General features: G+C 37.8%; 1 protein-coding gene across 1 annotated transcript; it reads left to right on the top strand.

The window, feature by feature from the left end:
- Positions 1–15,163: 15,163 nt before the first annotated feature.
- Positions 15,164–17,410, top strand: LOC139732286 (lysosomal proton-coupled steroid conjugate and bile acid symporter SLC46A3-like). Its single transcript, XM_071643162.1, has 2 exons — positions 15,164–15,792; positions 17,299–17,410. Exons 1-2 carry the CDS (start codon positions 15,164–15,166, stop codon positions 17,408–17,410), a joined length of 741 nt encoding a protein of 246 aa, XP_071499263.1.
- The last annotated feature ends 402 nt before the right edge of the window (positions 17,411–17,812 follow it).

The following is a 17,812-nucleotide window of genomic DNA, read 5'->3' as shown; positions in this document are numbered from 1 at the left end:
TAAGGGTCAGTCTGTTTAAACTTCAATGTTAAGACCGTGCGTAAATGGGTCAATTAGTAATTAGCATGATGACATGTCTTGCCTATTATAAATGTACGGTTTTGTAGGGAAGGACTCATCACATGTACAGTTGTCTCTCTGGTGATTATTGACTGCATTATGCATTTATGCATTTACAATTAAGGCAACTGCTGTCTTGTACACTCTTTGAAATCCAAATAAACCCCAATGCCCATTTCTAATCTTTCCATGTCTCATACTCCATCTATACCAAATGAATATACAACAAAGCACTGTAGCAAGTAGAATGATTTGCATTGCTAGGCTTCACTTGTGGTGCCCCAGTGATGCTTGATTCTGCCAAATGAGAGCCTCAAAAGAGTTGGCACATAGTGATTCCAAATTTTCCCGTTTCGCAACACTACTGAGGGGCACCACAATCAAATGTATTGGAAATGTGTAGTATGTATGTATGGTTGTGTACATATAAGCTTGTATTACTGGGGCTGATTTTTGTTGCTTTCTTTTCCTTCCCATTTTTCTACGTTTTTGGCAGATATTGCCACAAGATTATTTTCCACACTCACATCACACTGAGAAGATCTTGGATGCAAGCAAGTCTGAAATTTAGGTATGAAAGTAAGGAGACCTTGAAAAAATCTTGAACATAAGCTTTGAGCAACTGACTGAGCTGAGGGTAGATGACACAAGATTTGTCAGATTTTGTGCATCTTTTTTAAACATAGCACTTGTGGAGAAGATGAAATTTTGCAAATAAAAGGATAAAAAGAATCGGGGTGAATATGTGGGGAAAAAGAAGGTACTGTTCTTTTCCAATTTGAAGAAATGGCCAAAAGAGAAGGGACTTCACATATAAGGCGTACTGTGGTGAAGAATAGGGAAGAGAATAATGGAGAGCTAAATAGCAGGATTGCTCATGTAAAGTCAATAGATTGAGAATAAGGAAGAAATGTGGATCAGGGGATTATGGAGGAATGATTGTGAAATGTCATTTTTTTTTTTCCTGGTGTCCAACATGGATGATTCTCGTGTGTGTGATGATTCATTGTCCTCTTGAACTCTCTCACTGAAGCCTTTGTGCACTGTGGACCCACTTCAGTCTGACGCACGTGAAAATCCATGTTGTATTGCAAATACTTCCCACTTGTAGAATTTTCTTTGATATGAGTCAGGAAAGTAGATACCACAACTGCCTAGTTGGGAAATTAAGAATTGATTCATTGCTTCGGGCTGTAATGATAAGAAAATAAAACGATGATTTGTGTGTCGTGAATTCCATTTAACTCAGTTCAGTTTATTTATTGGCGTGTAATTCTGGATATCTTAACCCTAAAAAGACTGGGCTATTTTGGTAGCTCGAAAGACTGGGGGGGGGGGCCTAAAGGGCCCCCCCTTAAGATCTCGGCCGTGGATCGCGCGATCACCGCGGAAATTTGCACAATGGTAGTGTGCGATGTAATCTACGAGATCGTATATTTAAATTTTCCAAAATAGTCTTCTTATATTTTATTTTGATTAATTATGCTAATTTATGCGAGAAATCAGACTTTTTTATCTAAATCAGTAAATAAAGCTCCAAAAGTGCTCATTTTTGGTCTTGATATTCTTTGTAGCATTCTTAACAAATGTACTTGAAAAAAAATTCGGTATCAAAATCAATTTCTTATTTATTTTATTGTTTTATGAATTTCTTATGTATTTCCTTGTTTTTTCGACCTTTTGTTTTTGTTGTTTTTTTCAGCAAAATTTGTGGCAGACCCTTTTTGAAGCATAATGCTACTAAAACAAATTGATTTTAGCCATTGAGAGCAAAAATAAGCATATTTATATGAACCATGTGATAAAACTCAATTTGTATTGACTTTGTACACAAAATCACATTTTTGGGCCATTTTCGGTCTCACGTGCATGTACAAAAAGTTATGTAACTTCAAAACCGTATCCCCGGGCGTCACAAATTTGGTGTCAAAATGTGCGGGAAACTCGAAAGAAAAAAGTCATAGAGCATCGCGGCGAGAGCATTGCGTGTTGCTGAGTAATCGCGCGAAATGTCGAGGGGGGGGCCTTTTAGGCCCCCCCCCCCCCCAGTCTTTTTAGGGTTAAGGTCAAACTCGTGATAGACTTTGTGGAGAGAATACTGACAGAATGATAGCCATTCATGACCTCTGTACAGGTATCAAATAGTGAGTGGTTGTTCAATCTTGGGTACAGTATGCCAGAGTACTACAGCAGCCTGAAGAAACATGTAAGGAATCGGTCATGTTGAGCAAAAAGAAACCCCAAACAAACAAGCTCAGCCAACTGCCTGGCCTTGTTGGAGTTTGTTTCCTATAAATGTCGGGATATCCCGAAAATTTCCTGTTATTGTAATTTACGTTTAGAGCGAATGGGTTAATTCTTCCATTAGAGACTGGCCTCACAGAGAGTTAATCTCACTTTTATCTCATCTCTTCTTGGATCTCCTTTCCACAGCTTCAGTTGAGGCAGTACTGGAGATGCTAGAGTGTGGCAACAAGGTTGGCTTGAGGACTGCTAATCCTGATTGCTGATCCCAATGGCTAATCCTGATTGCTGATCCCAGTGGCTAATCCAGATGGGGTGATCCTGATGGCTAATTCTGATGGTTGATCTTGATTCCCAATGGCAGATCCTTGTGGCTGAAATCATCTGATCAGAATGGAAAGAGTTGTGCAATAGAAGATTTAGTCATTATGAACAATATACCAGGCTGACCAGCATAATATATTTTCTTCCTCAGGAAGCATGCTGACATTTCCTTGCGGGAAAAAAAAAGTGGAATTTGAAGTATTTTGAGTAGAAGTCAGAATACCAAAGAGAATACACCTTGAAAGAGCACGAGAACCTATTCCATGTGAATTACAAACTATTGCAGAATAAGAGATTACCAACTTATATGTCATGTTCATGCGTTCATTATTATTGAGCTGTTTTCATAAGATAATACAGTCAACCTTGCTTAAGTCGACCTCACATAAGTTGAATAATCTTCCAAGTTGAAAGTCTTTTCAAGTCCTCTTCTCTTCATGTTCTATTGATTTTAATCCCTCATAAATCGAATAAGTCGAAGCTTTTTCTTTAGTCCAAATAGATTCTACTTGGGCAAGGTTGACTGTACATATAAATTTATCTTCTGTTAATTTTCATGTCTACTGCCATGGTGAGGGAAATAATCAATACACTTGTAGTTTTAGATATTTTATTTGTGTGAGAGAGAGAATTACTGAATTTTCTGGTTCAATCAAAATGATACATGTACAGATTTATGCCCGAGTTTATCAGTGTGTGCAAACAGTCTGTGTTACAGAATGATAATAAAACTGTCATAGAGACTGCTGATTTTGTTGTATCTTGAGACCACAAACATTACAGAACTTCCTGAAGGTCATGTATTTAGAACATTGTTTATTTGGAATGAGAACTACTGGGCTTATGCATTTGAATTCATGGGGGGGGGGGGGGGGGCATTTCCAGGGAAATTCTAAGTCTTATTGGGACCAGGCAGGTGTGATTCTCAACCTAAGATTTGAATACAGCTGTACAACTAGGGAAATGATGATGCTTTTTTTTTTTCTGTGTGTGTGTGTATGTGTGTGTGTGTGTAAATGTTTGTGCGTGCATGTGTGTGTGACCTACATTGTAACAATCACAAACAGAAACTTTCCATATAATGAGTCGAATGGTACATGACAGGTGTGATTCTCAACTAAGATTTGAATACATCTATTACAGAAATATATATATATATATATATTTCCATCTCTTGGTGGGAATATGGGTGTGTGTGTGACCTAATGATCACAAATTTTCTATAAAATGAGCCGAATGACACATTTTCTCGATGGTTCACATTCCTTTGGATGACAAGACAATGCATTGCAATTTCATATCTATCAAATCATACAATACTCGTCTCAACTTGAGACAGTCGTACAAAATTACACAAAGGATGTCACAGGAAAGTTCCCCACCTGGAGCGCATGTGGTACAAAACTATTGATTACAATTCATCACAAATTTTATCAAGCCAAGATGACAACCACACCTTTATTTTTTTGGATAAATGACCCTTTGAAAAAACAATCCTTATTTCTTGTTTGGAAATACGAACCTTATTTCATTTTCGGATTTTCGAAATGAACCTTCGGAATTAGATGAATCTTATCTAATCTTTTCTAATTTGTTCATTTAACTTGTTCACAAGAAACAATAAATTTTACAAAGGGTTACTAACATTCCTTTAAGTTTTCAGAATATTTCTTCTGTTACATAAACCTTTTGTAAGTAGAAATGCACAGAAAGGAAAGCTCAAAATTATAGGAAATGGATGATGGAATCAATTCTATGTGATGCAGATTGTTGTGTGTGTGTATGAAGAGCGCGGGGGAGGGGTGCATTTAAAAGTGTTCTCCACAATCATGATTTTTTTTTTGGGGGGGGTGGTTGTTGGGTTTTTTTATGTGTTTTGTTTTGTTTTTTTGTTTTTGTTTTGTTTTGTTTTGTTTGTTTGTTTTTTAGGGGGGGGGGGGCGGGCGGGGCACATCCAGATATCAAGCAGCCAACAGTTATTCTGCTGCCAAAAGAACATTTAAGAATAAAATAATCCACAAAAGAATATGAATGGTAATTTCAGTATTGTCTCAAATAGAACTGATGAAATGAATTGATACTTAGGGTATTTAATAATTTATTTATTTATTTATCATGAACCCCCCTCTTCTCTGCTTCTTTCTGACGGTATAGGAGGGAGCTCTTTTAAAGATGTCCAATAACACACATACACACACACGCACACAAATCCTATCAGGCATGTCGGGGAGTATATTCTTTAAAGTTTGTCTTCAACTTGCAACATTTTCTCTTGTACCGGGCCATCCTCTGTACATCCTTCGGGTCCAACGTAGCAGTAAGAATGGTAGAATTGTGAGTCTTTATATTTTCTTGGGGGGGGGGGGGGTGGGCAGTGTTTGTTTGTTTGTTTGTTTTGTTTTGTGTCCTTTTTTGGAACAGATGACATCAGGCATAGCTCATTGTTCAATTTAAATTCAATTCAAATTATATTTTTTAATACATATCACATTCTGTTTTCGATACAATTTCAAAGAAGACAAACAATGTATTACAATATATAAACATATATACATACGTGTAACTATTTGTTCAAAATAATGGTATTAGTAGAAAAGAGAAGCCCACGTAAGATTCAAGGTTGTAGAGATGTGGACGACTCAATGAATTGAACTTAGAATAGGCATTAAAAAAATAACGGAAGCACACACACTGGCACACGCGGAAACAGACGTTGACAGGACAAACAACAAGTAACAATGGTAAGGGTCAGTTAGCGAGAGAAGGAAGGAAGGAAGGAAGGAGGGAGGGAGGGAAAGAAGGACTATTTGAGAGGAAGCCAAGGTCAGCATCACATGTAGAACTATTGCCTGACGCTTTCCACTGGCATGGCATATTAAACAAATTGTGCAAATAAGCTGTCAAAAAGGAGAAAAGCAAAATATAATTCAGATATGATCTAAAACCAAGCAAAACTGTCTTCACTCTTCGTTTAAATACAACGGGGCTTGGTGCATCTATTTAGATCATAACCCCGTACGGATCATCACGAGTATCAGTTGATTCCCAAGGCCTGGTTCAAGCTTGGTCCAAAAACAAAATATTATTCAAATATTATCCAAAAATCACACAAAACTGTCTTTACTTTTCGTTTGAATACAACAGGGCTAGGTGCATCTATTTAGATTATCACGTGTAGTTGATTCCAAAAGCTTGGTCGTGTATAATGTATTCTGGGCGACGATAAAAGTAAATGAAATTTGGTGAGTCGTCTTGTAGTGGATTTGTGAACACAGGCATTTCTACAGAATACAACACTGAACACTTTAAGGCGGCTCGTTTTTCGTGAAATTAAACATAAATTGTCCTAATTGATATTAATGCAAATCTTAACAGCTTCTAAGAAATTTTGCTATAAAGAAAGAATGCACCAGTGTGACCACATAGTGGTAAATGAGTTATGGTAGGGTACATGCAGGTAATATGAGACTATTAAGCTCATTTGCATAAATGGCATGAAGATGCATACAGAGAAACCCATCAAACTTTGTTTTTGGGAATTAGCAACTATTCATCCTTCCTTTGATATAACATTTGCACTAATCAAATGTTTTTGTTGACGGTTAATATGCAAATTATGACATCATCGCAGAAGTCTCATATTACCTGCATGTGCAGGTAATATGAGACTGTGCATGGTAGACATTGTGTCAATGTTAAAATGTCAATCTCATGTCTTAAATTCATGTTTTTTTTTCTATTGGTGTTGTTTGACTATTTGACTTTAATAGATGACATACAAATATTATCTAAAACTGAGACAAACACCATTGTAAGCCAAAAATTGATTTTAAGCATGAAACGCCATTTTCCGTGTATATTCTCAAATTTACGCCGACACGAGAGTTTATTACCGACATTAGATTATTACGTAAAGTTCTTCCGAACACAACACTTCTGTCCAGATTTTTACAAAATAGGTATCAAATGTTTCACAAAAATTCAAAGGAAAAAAAATAATCCTGATAGGCCTAGCTCAGTTGCAAAAAAAAAAAATGATAAAAGATAAAATTCGCGGAAATATCACACAAAATGTTGAGACCCCAGTCTTTTATTGGTAAAACTATGAAAATTGTGAATTCAAATGTTGGAAGTAATCGTGTACAGTATCTAACAAATATAAAATGACCCTTAAACTGAATATTATTGCACACCAAATTAATTGTGGCATTAATTCGGAAGCACCCTAACGTACACAAATATTAATGTACATACATGTACAAACAGCTGTGTATTTTACTTTGTGATTCATTTTTTTATACACTTGAATATAAAAAAAAAAACTGTCAGAAAAGAAAATGAGGTATTTTCATGTTGGCTTCTAGTTTTAATGGTGTATTTTGATGTAGCTTCTAGATAATGAGGCAAGTCACTTGAAATCTGAAATGTCAATAGAACCTGTCAGCCATATTGTCATCTCATATTACCTGCAGCTTGTTGCAGCACAGTTGGTCCCCTTTGAAGCCATATGACACGTATTTAGTACATCGCATGGACCAATACACACTTTCTTTAGTTAAATCATTCAATAAGCGTACGTAAAATGCAAAGAATTGAGTTCACACACCATAACTTTACTTACACCAGGGTGATTGGTGAAATGTCAAATTTTATATTAAGGCTAAAAATTAGTGAAATTTTTTAATGTCTTGTCAGTATTTGGTGATATTCTCAGCAAACTTTCAGTCAGCGAACAGGAGAAACATCAAGAACTGAGCACAGTGATAATATCAAACTATAGATGGCGTTATATGCACTTAGGAAGTGGTTCAGGTGGAGTAATAAGGGTTTTTAAGTCACGTGTGCCATCTTACCTCCAGTCTCATATTACCTGCATCTAGCTTTAGTTGAAAATCACTTTTGGGGGTATCAATTGTTGGATGATCAGTTCACTGATGTCTTGTCCAAATGCTATAGCTGTCTTATCCCAAAATTTAAGCAACCACCACAGCATGTCAAAGAGAAGACATTTCCATTTGTTATATGTAGTGCTTGACTGCCATTTTTTTTTTCGCTCCTTAACCGTTTGACATTTTATTTTAGATACAATGTTTTGTCACCCCAACAGCGATATAATTCTCAAAGCCCCCCTTTTTTGTTGTTGTTGTAATGAATACAATATGTCAAGTAAATATTGATGGGTATACCTCCAATCGAGTAAACCTAGTTCAGATATGGAAATATAAGACTGATAAACAACATGAAATTTCCATGACAATTTACTTTTTCTCCTATACATAAACACCAAGGAATTTACCATTTCGAGCTGATCTGGGTGTCGTCAAGCACAACACTGCCTCGCAGCGTTTCAAATGAATTGTTCTTTGAAGGTCGGCTAACGTTGGTTGTATGATCAGTGGGTTACTGGACTGAGAAGACTTGAATCAAAATCCATGAAAGCACCTTTTATATTAGAGCATTCTGCCTAGCCTTTTCAGGTCCATTGGCTTACCTACAGGACCCTGTAAGCCCTACAGTTTATTCCACATAACACGACTGATTTGAGAGTAGTTTATCATATGTGGAACGATGAGGCAAGGGGTGAACGCGCAACCGAGTATAGCAAGCTGATATAGTGAAAATGTAAGTATATTGAAGCAGATCGTCAACTCTTCACGGGAATATTTCAACCAACGCAGATGCACGAATAAGCAACAAATACCGAAGGTGCGGGCAACATCTGACACAACAATATTGAGGCCACTTAAATTTTGGTAAATATCATCCGTTACTATACTTATATATTCGATTATTTGCTTTCAATGACGACAATTAATCCCGCTCGTTTGATATAACTAATTCCTTGTTTTCTCATCTAGGAATGATCTCTCCACGCCAGTGATTAAAGATAAATATTGATTACATTGTATATCAACTTTGATGCAACTGCCCTCTGTTTCTGTAGACGCATAGATCTATAGTTGCTGTCGTTATTTTCCAAAGGGTAGTGTGATCCCTGCCCGGGATGCGTATTTTTTTAGACGGCACAGATTGGGGACCCTAAAAATCTATTGGGGACCCTATCCCTAAACCGTACCCTAATCCTAACCCTAACCCTAACCATCAAACCCTAACCCTAACCCTAACCCTAACCCTAACCCCAACTCTAACCATAACCCTAACCCTAACCATAGACCCTAACCCAACGTTTTTCCCATAGGTTTAATACGCGCCATGCCCCAATCTGTGCCGTCTTAAAAAAAAAAACGTGCCCGGGATCCCTGTTGCCATTGTAAGAGCTTTAGGCACTCAGAAACCTGTGACTATTACGCATTCTGGCTCTATAGCATCATCCAGATATCATAATTATAACAATCTCCGCTCCTAAAAAGATTTTACATGCAAACGTACTGTATAATGTTACACCACTAAAATAAGTGTAGGCCCTACTAGGACAATAACATCTATACGCCTAAGTAACACATAGGGCTAATGCTTTAGTAACGCTTCAGTAGTGCAATTTTATACAAAATCATAGTTCATAACTTCTTTGAAACTTTGCTGGCATTATTTCATTTTATGATTGTAATTCACTTTGTTTTTGTTTTTGTACACGTCTCTGTAATGTAAATGTAGTGCCTTTAATGCATCATTGCTATCTGTTTTTTATTCTTTTATTTCTTTCTTGCGTATATTTTCTAATCTCTTTGTTTTTAAAGGAAACTATGAAAGTAAAGATAGCTAATGCATTTTTTTTCACTGCACCTGGATCGGCCTGATTGTAAGGAAACTTTAATTCCTCGTTGGCTGCTTCCTTTCAGCTTATCGCATAATATCATGTACTCTTTGTCAACCATCAACGCTCTGCACTTTATGATAGTTCATCATTGCGGTTGTTTTAATGGTTTTTTGTTTGTTCCTTTGTTTGTTTGTATTTTTACTGAACAAGTAAATTCTATTCAATCCAGGTGCCAAGCCCTCTGCCATACAATTTGCCGAGGGTTTGCAATAACATCAGTTGTTCATTCTCCCAAGGCCATGCGGTCATTGTTAGGAAGACAGCCCATTCAGGCATTACAATACTGATCTACGTATATCCTCTCCGTAGTAATGCGTGACATACATTGTATTTATTTGAAGTGTACACGCTTACTTTCCTCTGGTTCCAGCGTTTTGCTTCCTGGTCTCTTTACATCAATGTCATATAACTTGGATTCGTTGCGAACTTGATGGCAGATATGCCTGTATACTTGTGTTGTGCATCTTTTCTTCTTCACACATAATATAACTCTTCCTCTCTTTCCTTTACTTCTCTTGCCCTTTGTACCTAGCTATATCTTAGCTTCTGGGCATGTATCCCACCTCCCACCTCCATTACTGCGAGACGTGTTCAAATCCTTGTTCCTTGTGACCTTGAGGGTTGGAATCCGCAATTATGAAGTATATCTATGTAGATCTCGTATAATGTCACGCTTTCTAGTTATACATGTAGGCCACAGTACATTTTGCATTTTGTGTAGTTTTGTTGTTGTTAGTGATACAGGCCTATGTATTACCTCAGTGCCAAGTGAAATGTGAATGTACTGGAACTTCTTCATTGAGTCTCGATTGTAAGACCGGTGAAAAATTAGTAATCAATTAAAGAACAGAGATCGTGTTCCTCCGCATATGCTATTTGCAGCCTATAAGCCAGTTCGGGGTTCCATGCAGTTTGCGCATGAGCTTAAAAAAAAGTCATTTGTACTAAGAAACAAGTTGGTTTTTAAAGGGCAACTGAAATCCAAATGCATGTTGATTTGTGTTAATTTATGGCACCCTCAGTATCACTTTGCGATGAAACGAATATCTAGAAACATTCCATATATTTTGAACGATTTTTTTTTCTTCTATTTTTGTTCAGATTACTTGGGAACGCCCACAAGAAAAAAAAAATCCTTTCAAACCAATATTCCTCGGATAACCTCATCTGTCAATCATTGCTAAAGTACTGAAATGTTTAACAAAAGACATTGGAATGCATCCCCCCCCCCCGACTAAGCATAACTTGCATGTTTGTGACTAACAAAAGACATGGTAAAGGGAACCATGCAAGTTATGCTGAGTCGAGGGGAAGTGCATTCCAATGTCTTTTGCTAAACATTTCAGTACTTAAATTCACTGAGATACAGATGACTATAAGCATTTGTGATGTAGTGATTATTCGTGTAATCCTTGTCAATGATGCCTGCCAGTACATCCACATGACAACCAGCCTGGTATTTGGCAATGGATGCTTCCCAAAGTGTTGATAAACAAACCATTCTGGTCACAATCTACAGCGACTACGCAGGTTCATTCTTTGTTTGAATACGAGTTCCATAAATTGCTATGTTGGGCAAGCTGATGCATCATGTCTCTTTGAATCGAGTGAAATCCAACTGAGAAAAATGAAAGGTCGTTTGTATCCATGTGCACATGAGCTATCTCCGAACTGGCTTAATCACTGAAACTTTCGAGACAACCATGATACCCACTGTTCTCCAAATATGTAGGCCTATTTATATACATAGAGATCAGTGGAGACAACTCGAGAAAACACAATAAGGAAATGTCTATGAATGCCATAATATGTCTATTGATCTCATTTTTGACCAGTAGAAGCCGTTGTTTGTTTGTTTGTTTGTTTGTTTTCATTACGTGTAATTTGGATCCAGGAGGTCACAAAGTTTTTACGTTGTGACTTTTGTGTAGATGGCTGTCAAGATGGTTGCAAGATTCCATCTTTTAAAGCTGCGTTTCATCTTTATGAGAAAGGGGCTAATGATCGGCCTCTGTCTGTGGGCTTCGACACCCTGGTACACCGTATAGTCCGTTGCAACCTGCGCTTTCTATAGGATGAGTTAGGATTCTAGCCAAAATAGGTGCGTGACTCTTAGGAGTATACGGGTCCTGAGCGTGGTACGTATATTATATAGGCCTTATAAACCCTCCAAAAAAGTTTGGAAATCTGAGTTTGATCAATCATTTCTCATTTTTCCTTAGAAATGATTTATTTGTGCTTACAGTACCACACATAGATTGTTTAATTCTCTTTAAAATAATACCATACTTGTTATGATTAATCGTATAGACGAGTTTCCTCGTTATGAGCGAGTTCCCCATTGTTTCTTTGGTGTTCATTTACTGTAACATCAGCATTTTTATAGAGTGAAACATGTATGCGTTCAACCAAACAGATGAATAAACAAACACAAGCACACACACACACACACACAAACACAAACGATCATGACTCAAACCATTTTATCTCACAGAACCTCGCCACATTAACCACAACAAAGACATAAAGAAGTGAAATGGCATGGTCTTGATTTTATTGTGTCATCTTTATTTCGTCTTCATTTTGTCGTTATTTTGTCTTTATTTGGTCAATGAACATGATCGGGGTAACGGGGCTCAGTATCTGGTGGTCGAACCAAGTGCTTGCACCACTTCCTGGTACCGTGTCCTCATGCTGTTGATTGGCTTCGTGATTCGCTGCTGAGGAATGGCGTTCCACTCGTCAACCAGTGTATCTGACGGAACCTGCCAATGTCGATGCATTTGTGACCCTCTTCCCCACAGCGCGGCCAAGTTGATCCCAAATATGTTCTATATAGTCCATGGGCCAAGACCCGAAAACTGGGTTATAGGTACCATCTGAGGTGGCAAAACCTTTTTTGGTGTCATTTTGTTTGTCGGACATAGATATGCTTATCAAGCTATGATAGCGTTTCCAAATGAGTAGCTTAGTTATAATAAATGAATTTTTAACCAATTTGGTCTCGTTTTTATATCCCTATACTTCTGAATCAAAACTAACCGCTGTACAAAGAAGAGCCCTGTCTACTTTATGTCCACAGGTGTTCTCTTGTAAACGCGGTGCGCTTAGGCTTTATTCAAGGCAGCGAAGGGAATATCCAAAGGTTATGATGTCCACAGCTGTCACTCGGTGCGCTTAGTCTTTATCTAGAACAATGTACCGTAAGGCTGCGTTCACATAGAAGTATTCGGTATTCGCTATTCGCTATTCGCTATTCGCTATTCGCTATTCGGGCACCGAGTACACCATCACCCGCACCGTCAACTCACCATCCCATGCAGTGAGGATTTCTTCCTCCTACATCCCAGCAAATCTTATTAACAATTTCTAAACTGCATCAGAATGTCAGTCTACATGCTTATTTTTGCTAAAGGGCAAATCCAGACCAAAAGTGTCATTATTTCATAAACGAGAGACGGTATACGCTGCAAGAAAATCAAACAAGCTCGATTCCCACTTTGCTATACTTTTCGCAGCTATTCGGTACTTTCGAATAGTGCCCTCCTATGTGAACCGGTGTGAGGAAATCCTATCGTTCGATTCAAGCTATTCGCGTGCCCTCGAAAAACGAGCCCGAATACCCGAATAGTATACTTCTATGTGAACGCAGCCTTATCATATCTAAAGTTCCTAATAAAAGGTATTATCTATACTGTTTTTATACTACCCTCTCAACTGCCTTGAATAACTGATGTATTCATCAGTTTTAAACAGAAATCACTCTGTTCATTTACAATATTATTTATTATAATGTATTGTAGTGTACCGGTACATCGTTTTTGCATTATCTTTCATTGTTGGATGGAAATAAAGCTACATTGGCGTGGTGTTAGCGTTTTCACCGTAGCGTTTTCACCGGAAAATGATAAATAATTGAAAAATACGGTAAACTTCACGAGAAATTGATTTGTGTTGTTATTGCTTTTAGATAAAGGGATATACACTGCATTATAAGCTTTGGATATTCCCTTCGCCGTTTTGAATAAAGACTAAACGCTGTGGACATCATAACCTTTGGATATTCCCTTCGCTGCCTTGAATAAAGACTCAGCGCACCGCGTTTACAACAGAACACCTGTGAACATACAGAAGACAGGGCTCTTCTTTGTATAGCGGTTAGTCTCGATTCAGAAGTATAGGGATATAACAACAAGACCAAATTGGTTAAATATTCATTTATCATGACTAAGCTACTCATTTGGAAATGCTATCATAGCTTGATAAGCATATCTATGCCCGACGGACAAAATGACACCAAAAAGGTTTTGCCACCTCAGGTGGTACCAATATCTGGCCTGGCCCATGGACTAATATGGTTTTGAAGTCGGGGCTGCATGCAGGCCAGTAGGCCTACATTCTACTGATGCCCTCTCTCTCGAGAAAGTTCCGCACAAGTCTTGCTTTATGTGATCATACATTGTCATATTTTTGAAGCATCTCAGCTTCAATCTTCCCTATGGCGCGGGCTTTGTGAACATTGTTACACGCGGCATGATGTACAACCATGACTTGATCAGCTATCAAAATTGTCTGGCATGGTACCACTGAAAGCTTGAATGTGAAGTTAAGATGTCTATTGAGAATGTTTGTTTGCCTTCATGGCTGACTCGTTGAGAACAAACGACATAACACGAAAGAATATGTTCTCTATTTACTCTTCACGACCATTCTTATTCATGCGGACCGTTCTTGTTCATTCTGCAACTTTTCAATGCAGACCTTATCAGACACTTTTGAGTACAGCCCTTTATTTGATAGCATAATCATAATGAGTAGGATATCATTTTAAAGAAAAATTAAAAATCTTTCCATTGATATCAAGCATGTATTGTATAGTGCTTACAAACTGGAGATTTTTACAACTGAAATCAGATTTCCAAACTTTTTTTGAAGAGTTTAATATCCAAAACAGAATGATGTATAGCTATGTTGTTATGCGGCTTGTGAGGTCTGTATGGAATTTCGCTGTGGGTGTAAACCATGATTTATAGCTATACCAATCAACATTTCAACGATCATTCACGCTTTGTAATTTGACTGCGGTATAGACTGAGTCGTGCAGGTCTCGCAAGTATAGATTGAATCCTAGATTTTTCTGGAAGTTGCCAGTTTGGGGGGAGCGTCGTCAAGTTTGCCTAGATCACATATAATATGCTGTTCTGAAAACATTCAGGTCATCTTTATTTTCTTTTACGCCAAAACAGAACTGCAAACTTTGTTATTACCGCAAAGCTGTCGTGTCGTCGTATTGACATTGCGTTGCGGTCATTCTTATTCCATTTTGCCCCATCTTACGAGCACTTACCCTGTGAATCGATATTGATTTCCCACGTTTTATTCTTTTACTGACATTTCACAAACGAAAGAAGTAAAGGCGGGGTTCGGATTTTATAAAGAGCTTTCCTGATGCGGGACCCATACATCATCACCTAAAATTGATTGGTCATATTATCTACAGTTTGATTATGAAATACTTAGTAGGCCCCTATACTATATCTTCATCGTTGATGGTGACAGTGATTTCATACTAAAAAAAAAGAAGTAAAAAAAAAAAGAGAAGAAAAAACTTTTATTTCGAGTAACCATGCGACTAGTTATCAATACTGAAGTATGACATTATTACTTCTCATTCTTTCTGAAATAGTGCAAGGAAACAAGATGGAACACACAGGCAACGCACGCTTCGTAGCGACTGAGCCGATCATGTTTGTAATTATGGCTGTCCAAGGAGCCATTGCCACCCTCAGAACATTTTACGTCAAGGAAAGATTAGAAGAGAGTTTCGGCCACTTTCTTAATCAAGACGAAAACAGCACGTGTTCCAGTAATAGCAACATCAGCGATCCACTGGAGAAAGAAATCCAATCACAAACATCTTTTTGGATCATGTGGATTTCAATCCTGTCCGCCTTTCCACCAATCTTTACGGCGACATTCCTCGTAGCTTCCTCGGATTCCATAGGTCGAAAGCCAATTCTCATCTTCAGTGGGGTTTGTCATCTCATTGCTTCAGTCATCTTTCTCCTGGTAGCGTCGTTTGATTTGCCCCTGTACGTGTTTGTGCTTGGGGCATCTGTTCTTGGACTCTGTGGCGATAGAGAAGCTGTCAGTATGGTATCTTCGGCTTACATCGCTGATTCGACCGAGGGCAAGTCACGAACACAGAGAATGGCTATTCAGTCATTTATGGGTACCTCTGGCTTTGGTACCGGTCAAGTGATAGCAGGCGTGATTCTCAATTACTCCCATAACTTTACTATCTGCTTTGCGTTGCCAACAGTACTTTCTGCCTTAAACCTAGTATACACAGTGTTCCCAGGACTAGTCCTAGAAACAGTGCCAGAGTGCGTGTCCTTGGCACCGGGAAGCGTTGTGAAAGAGACAATCCACAGCTTGACTGGGTTTTACACACGTATTGAAAGATCTAAGAGAATTAAGATCGTCATCCTTATCGTCATTCTTTGCTTACATCGCCTGGTGAAAGAAGGCTTTTTTGACGTTGTTGTTATTTATGGTTTGGGAAAACCCTTTTGCTGGACAGCCATTGTCGTTGGATGCTATTACGCTGGCGTCAGAAGTCTTCCGGCATCAGGTAAGATCTTTCCCGACTTAAAACATTTTTATCCTTTCCGAATTTTAAAATGTTTTAATCCTTCCCGGCTTTACACATGATTTTATCCTACCCGACTTAAAACAAGATTTTATCCTTCCCGACTTCAAACATGGTTTTATCCTCTCCGACTTTAAGCATGATTTTATCCTTTCGAACTTTAAACTTGATTCTATCCTTCCCGACTTTAAACATGATTTTATCCTTCCCGACTTCAAACACGATTATCCTTCCAACTTTAAACATGATTTTGTCCTTCTCGACTTTAAACATGATTTCATCCTTCCAACTTTAAACATGATTTTGTCCTTCCCGACTTTAAACATGATTTCATCCTTCCAACTTTAAACATGATTTTATCCTTCCCGACTTTAAACATGATTTCATCCTTCCCGACTTTAAACATGATTTTGCATGTCCTTCCCGACTTTAAACATGGATTTATCCTTCCCGACTTCAAACATGGTTTTATCCTCTCCGACTTTAAGCATGATTTTATCCTTTCGAACTTTAAACTTGATTCTATCCTTCCCGACTTTAAACATGATTTTATCCTTCCCGACTTCAAACACGATTATCCTTCCAACTTTAAACATGATTTTGTCCTTCCCGGCTTTACACATGATTTCATCCTTCCAACTTTAAACATGATTTTATCCTTCCCGACTTTAAACATGAGTTCATCCTTCCAACTTTAAACATGATTTCATCCTTCCCGACTTTAAACATGATTTTGTCCTTCCCGACTTTAAACATGGATTTATCCCTCCCAACTTTAAACATGATTTTGTCCTTTCCGACTTTAAACATGGTTTTTATCCCTCCCGACTTTAAACATGATTTTATCTTTCCCGACTTTAAGCATGATTTCATTTCTCCCGACTTTAAACATAATTTTCATCCTTTCAAACTTATTAGCATGATTTTATTCTTCCCGACTTTAAACTTGACTTTATCCTTTCCGACTTTAAACATTTTATTTTTCCCCGACTTTAAACATTACTCTTCCTGACTATTAAAATGATTTTATCCTTTCAAACTCTAAACATGATGTTATCCTTCCCGATTTTAAACATGATTATATCCTTTCTGTTGGAAATAAAATATGAAGAGTACGAAAGGAAGAAGAACTAGTAAGCCATTGATATCACCCCAGCGATGACATGAAAATAAATATGTTGTTACCAGGTTGTGATATACAAAACATTCCACAATCGTCCATCATCATCTGCTGTTTCAGTTGCCACTATCGCTACGAGACCTCTACTGATGTGTTTTTCCGAGAACTGGTTGACACATTTCGGACTCATCTCGTTCATCGCCCAAATAGTCACCAGTGCTTTGGCAACTAACACCCTACAGCTGGCAGTCATAGGTATTCAATTATTCATATACTTGTATATACCTACTGATTTGCCGTCATGTATAAACCTATTAAATATACCAAGTATGATATTAGTATTGACGCTGAAACCGTGGACTTTTACATTATAGACTTTGAACGGAGGTCTTTCTTTGATCCCTTCATTGCCACCGCCACATGATTATGTGCATCGTAATTAATGAGTACAGTACAGACGTTTGGACAATGACGATTATGTAAACGTGCATCGTCGCTAAAAAAAAAAAACCAAAAAACAAAAACAAAACAAAACAAACAAAAAAACAGGTTTCCCTCATTTCGGTCTTATTTGGCTGAGGTACCTTTTCAGACTCAATTGCCCTTGAATAAACACCAATGAAGGGGGGGGGGG

This window comes from Diadema antillarum, unplaced genomic scaffold (genome assembly GCF_040938485.1).
Source record: "Diadema antillarum isolate AM-2024a unplaced genomic scaffold, OU_Dant_1.0 scf00000024, whole genome shotgun sequence".
NCBI lineage: Eukaryota > Metazoa > Echinodermata > Echinoidea > Diadematoida > Diadematidae > Diadema > Diadema antillarum.
The sequence above is the reverse complement of the archived record's forward strand: the minus strand, read 5'-3'. Positions and strand labels throughout refer to the sequence as shown.

Coding starts and splice junctions, on each gene's coding strand:
- LOC139732286 (XM_071643162.1), top strand. CDS start 15,164: ATGGCTGTCCAAGGAGCCATTGCCACCCTCAGAACATTTTACGTCAAG. Junction 15,793..17,298: donor GTCCTAGAAACAGTGCCAGA/GTGCGTGTCCTT, acceptor CTGCTGTTTCAG/TTGCCACTATCGCTACGAGA.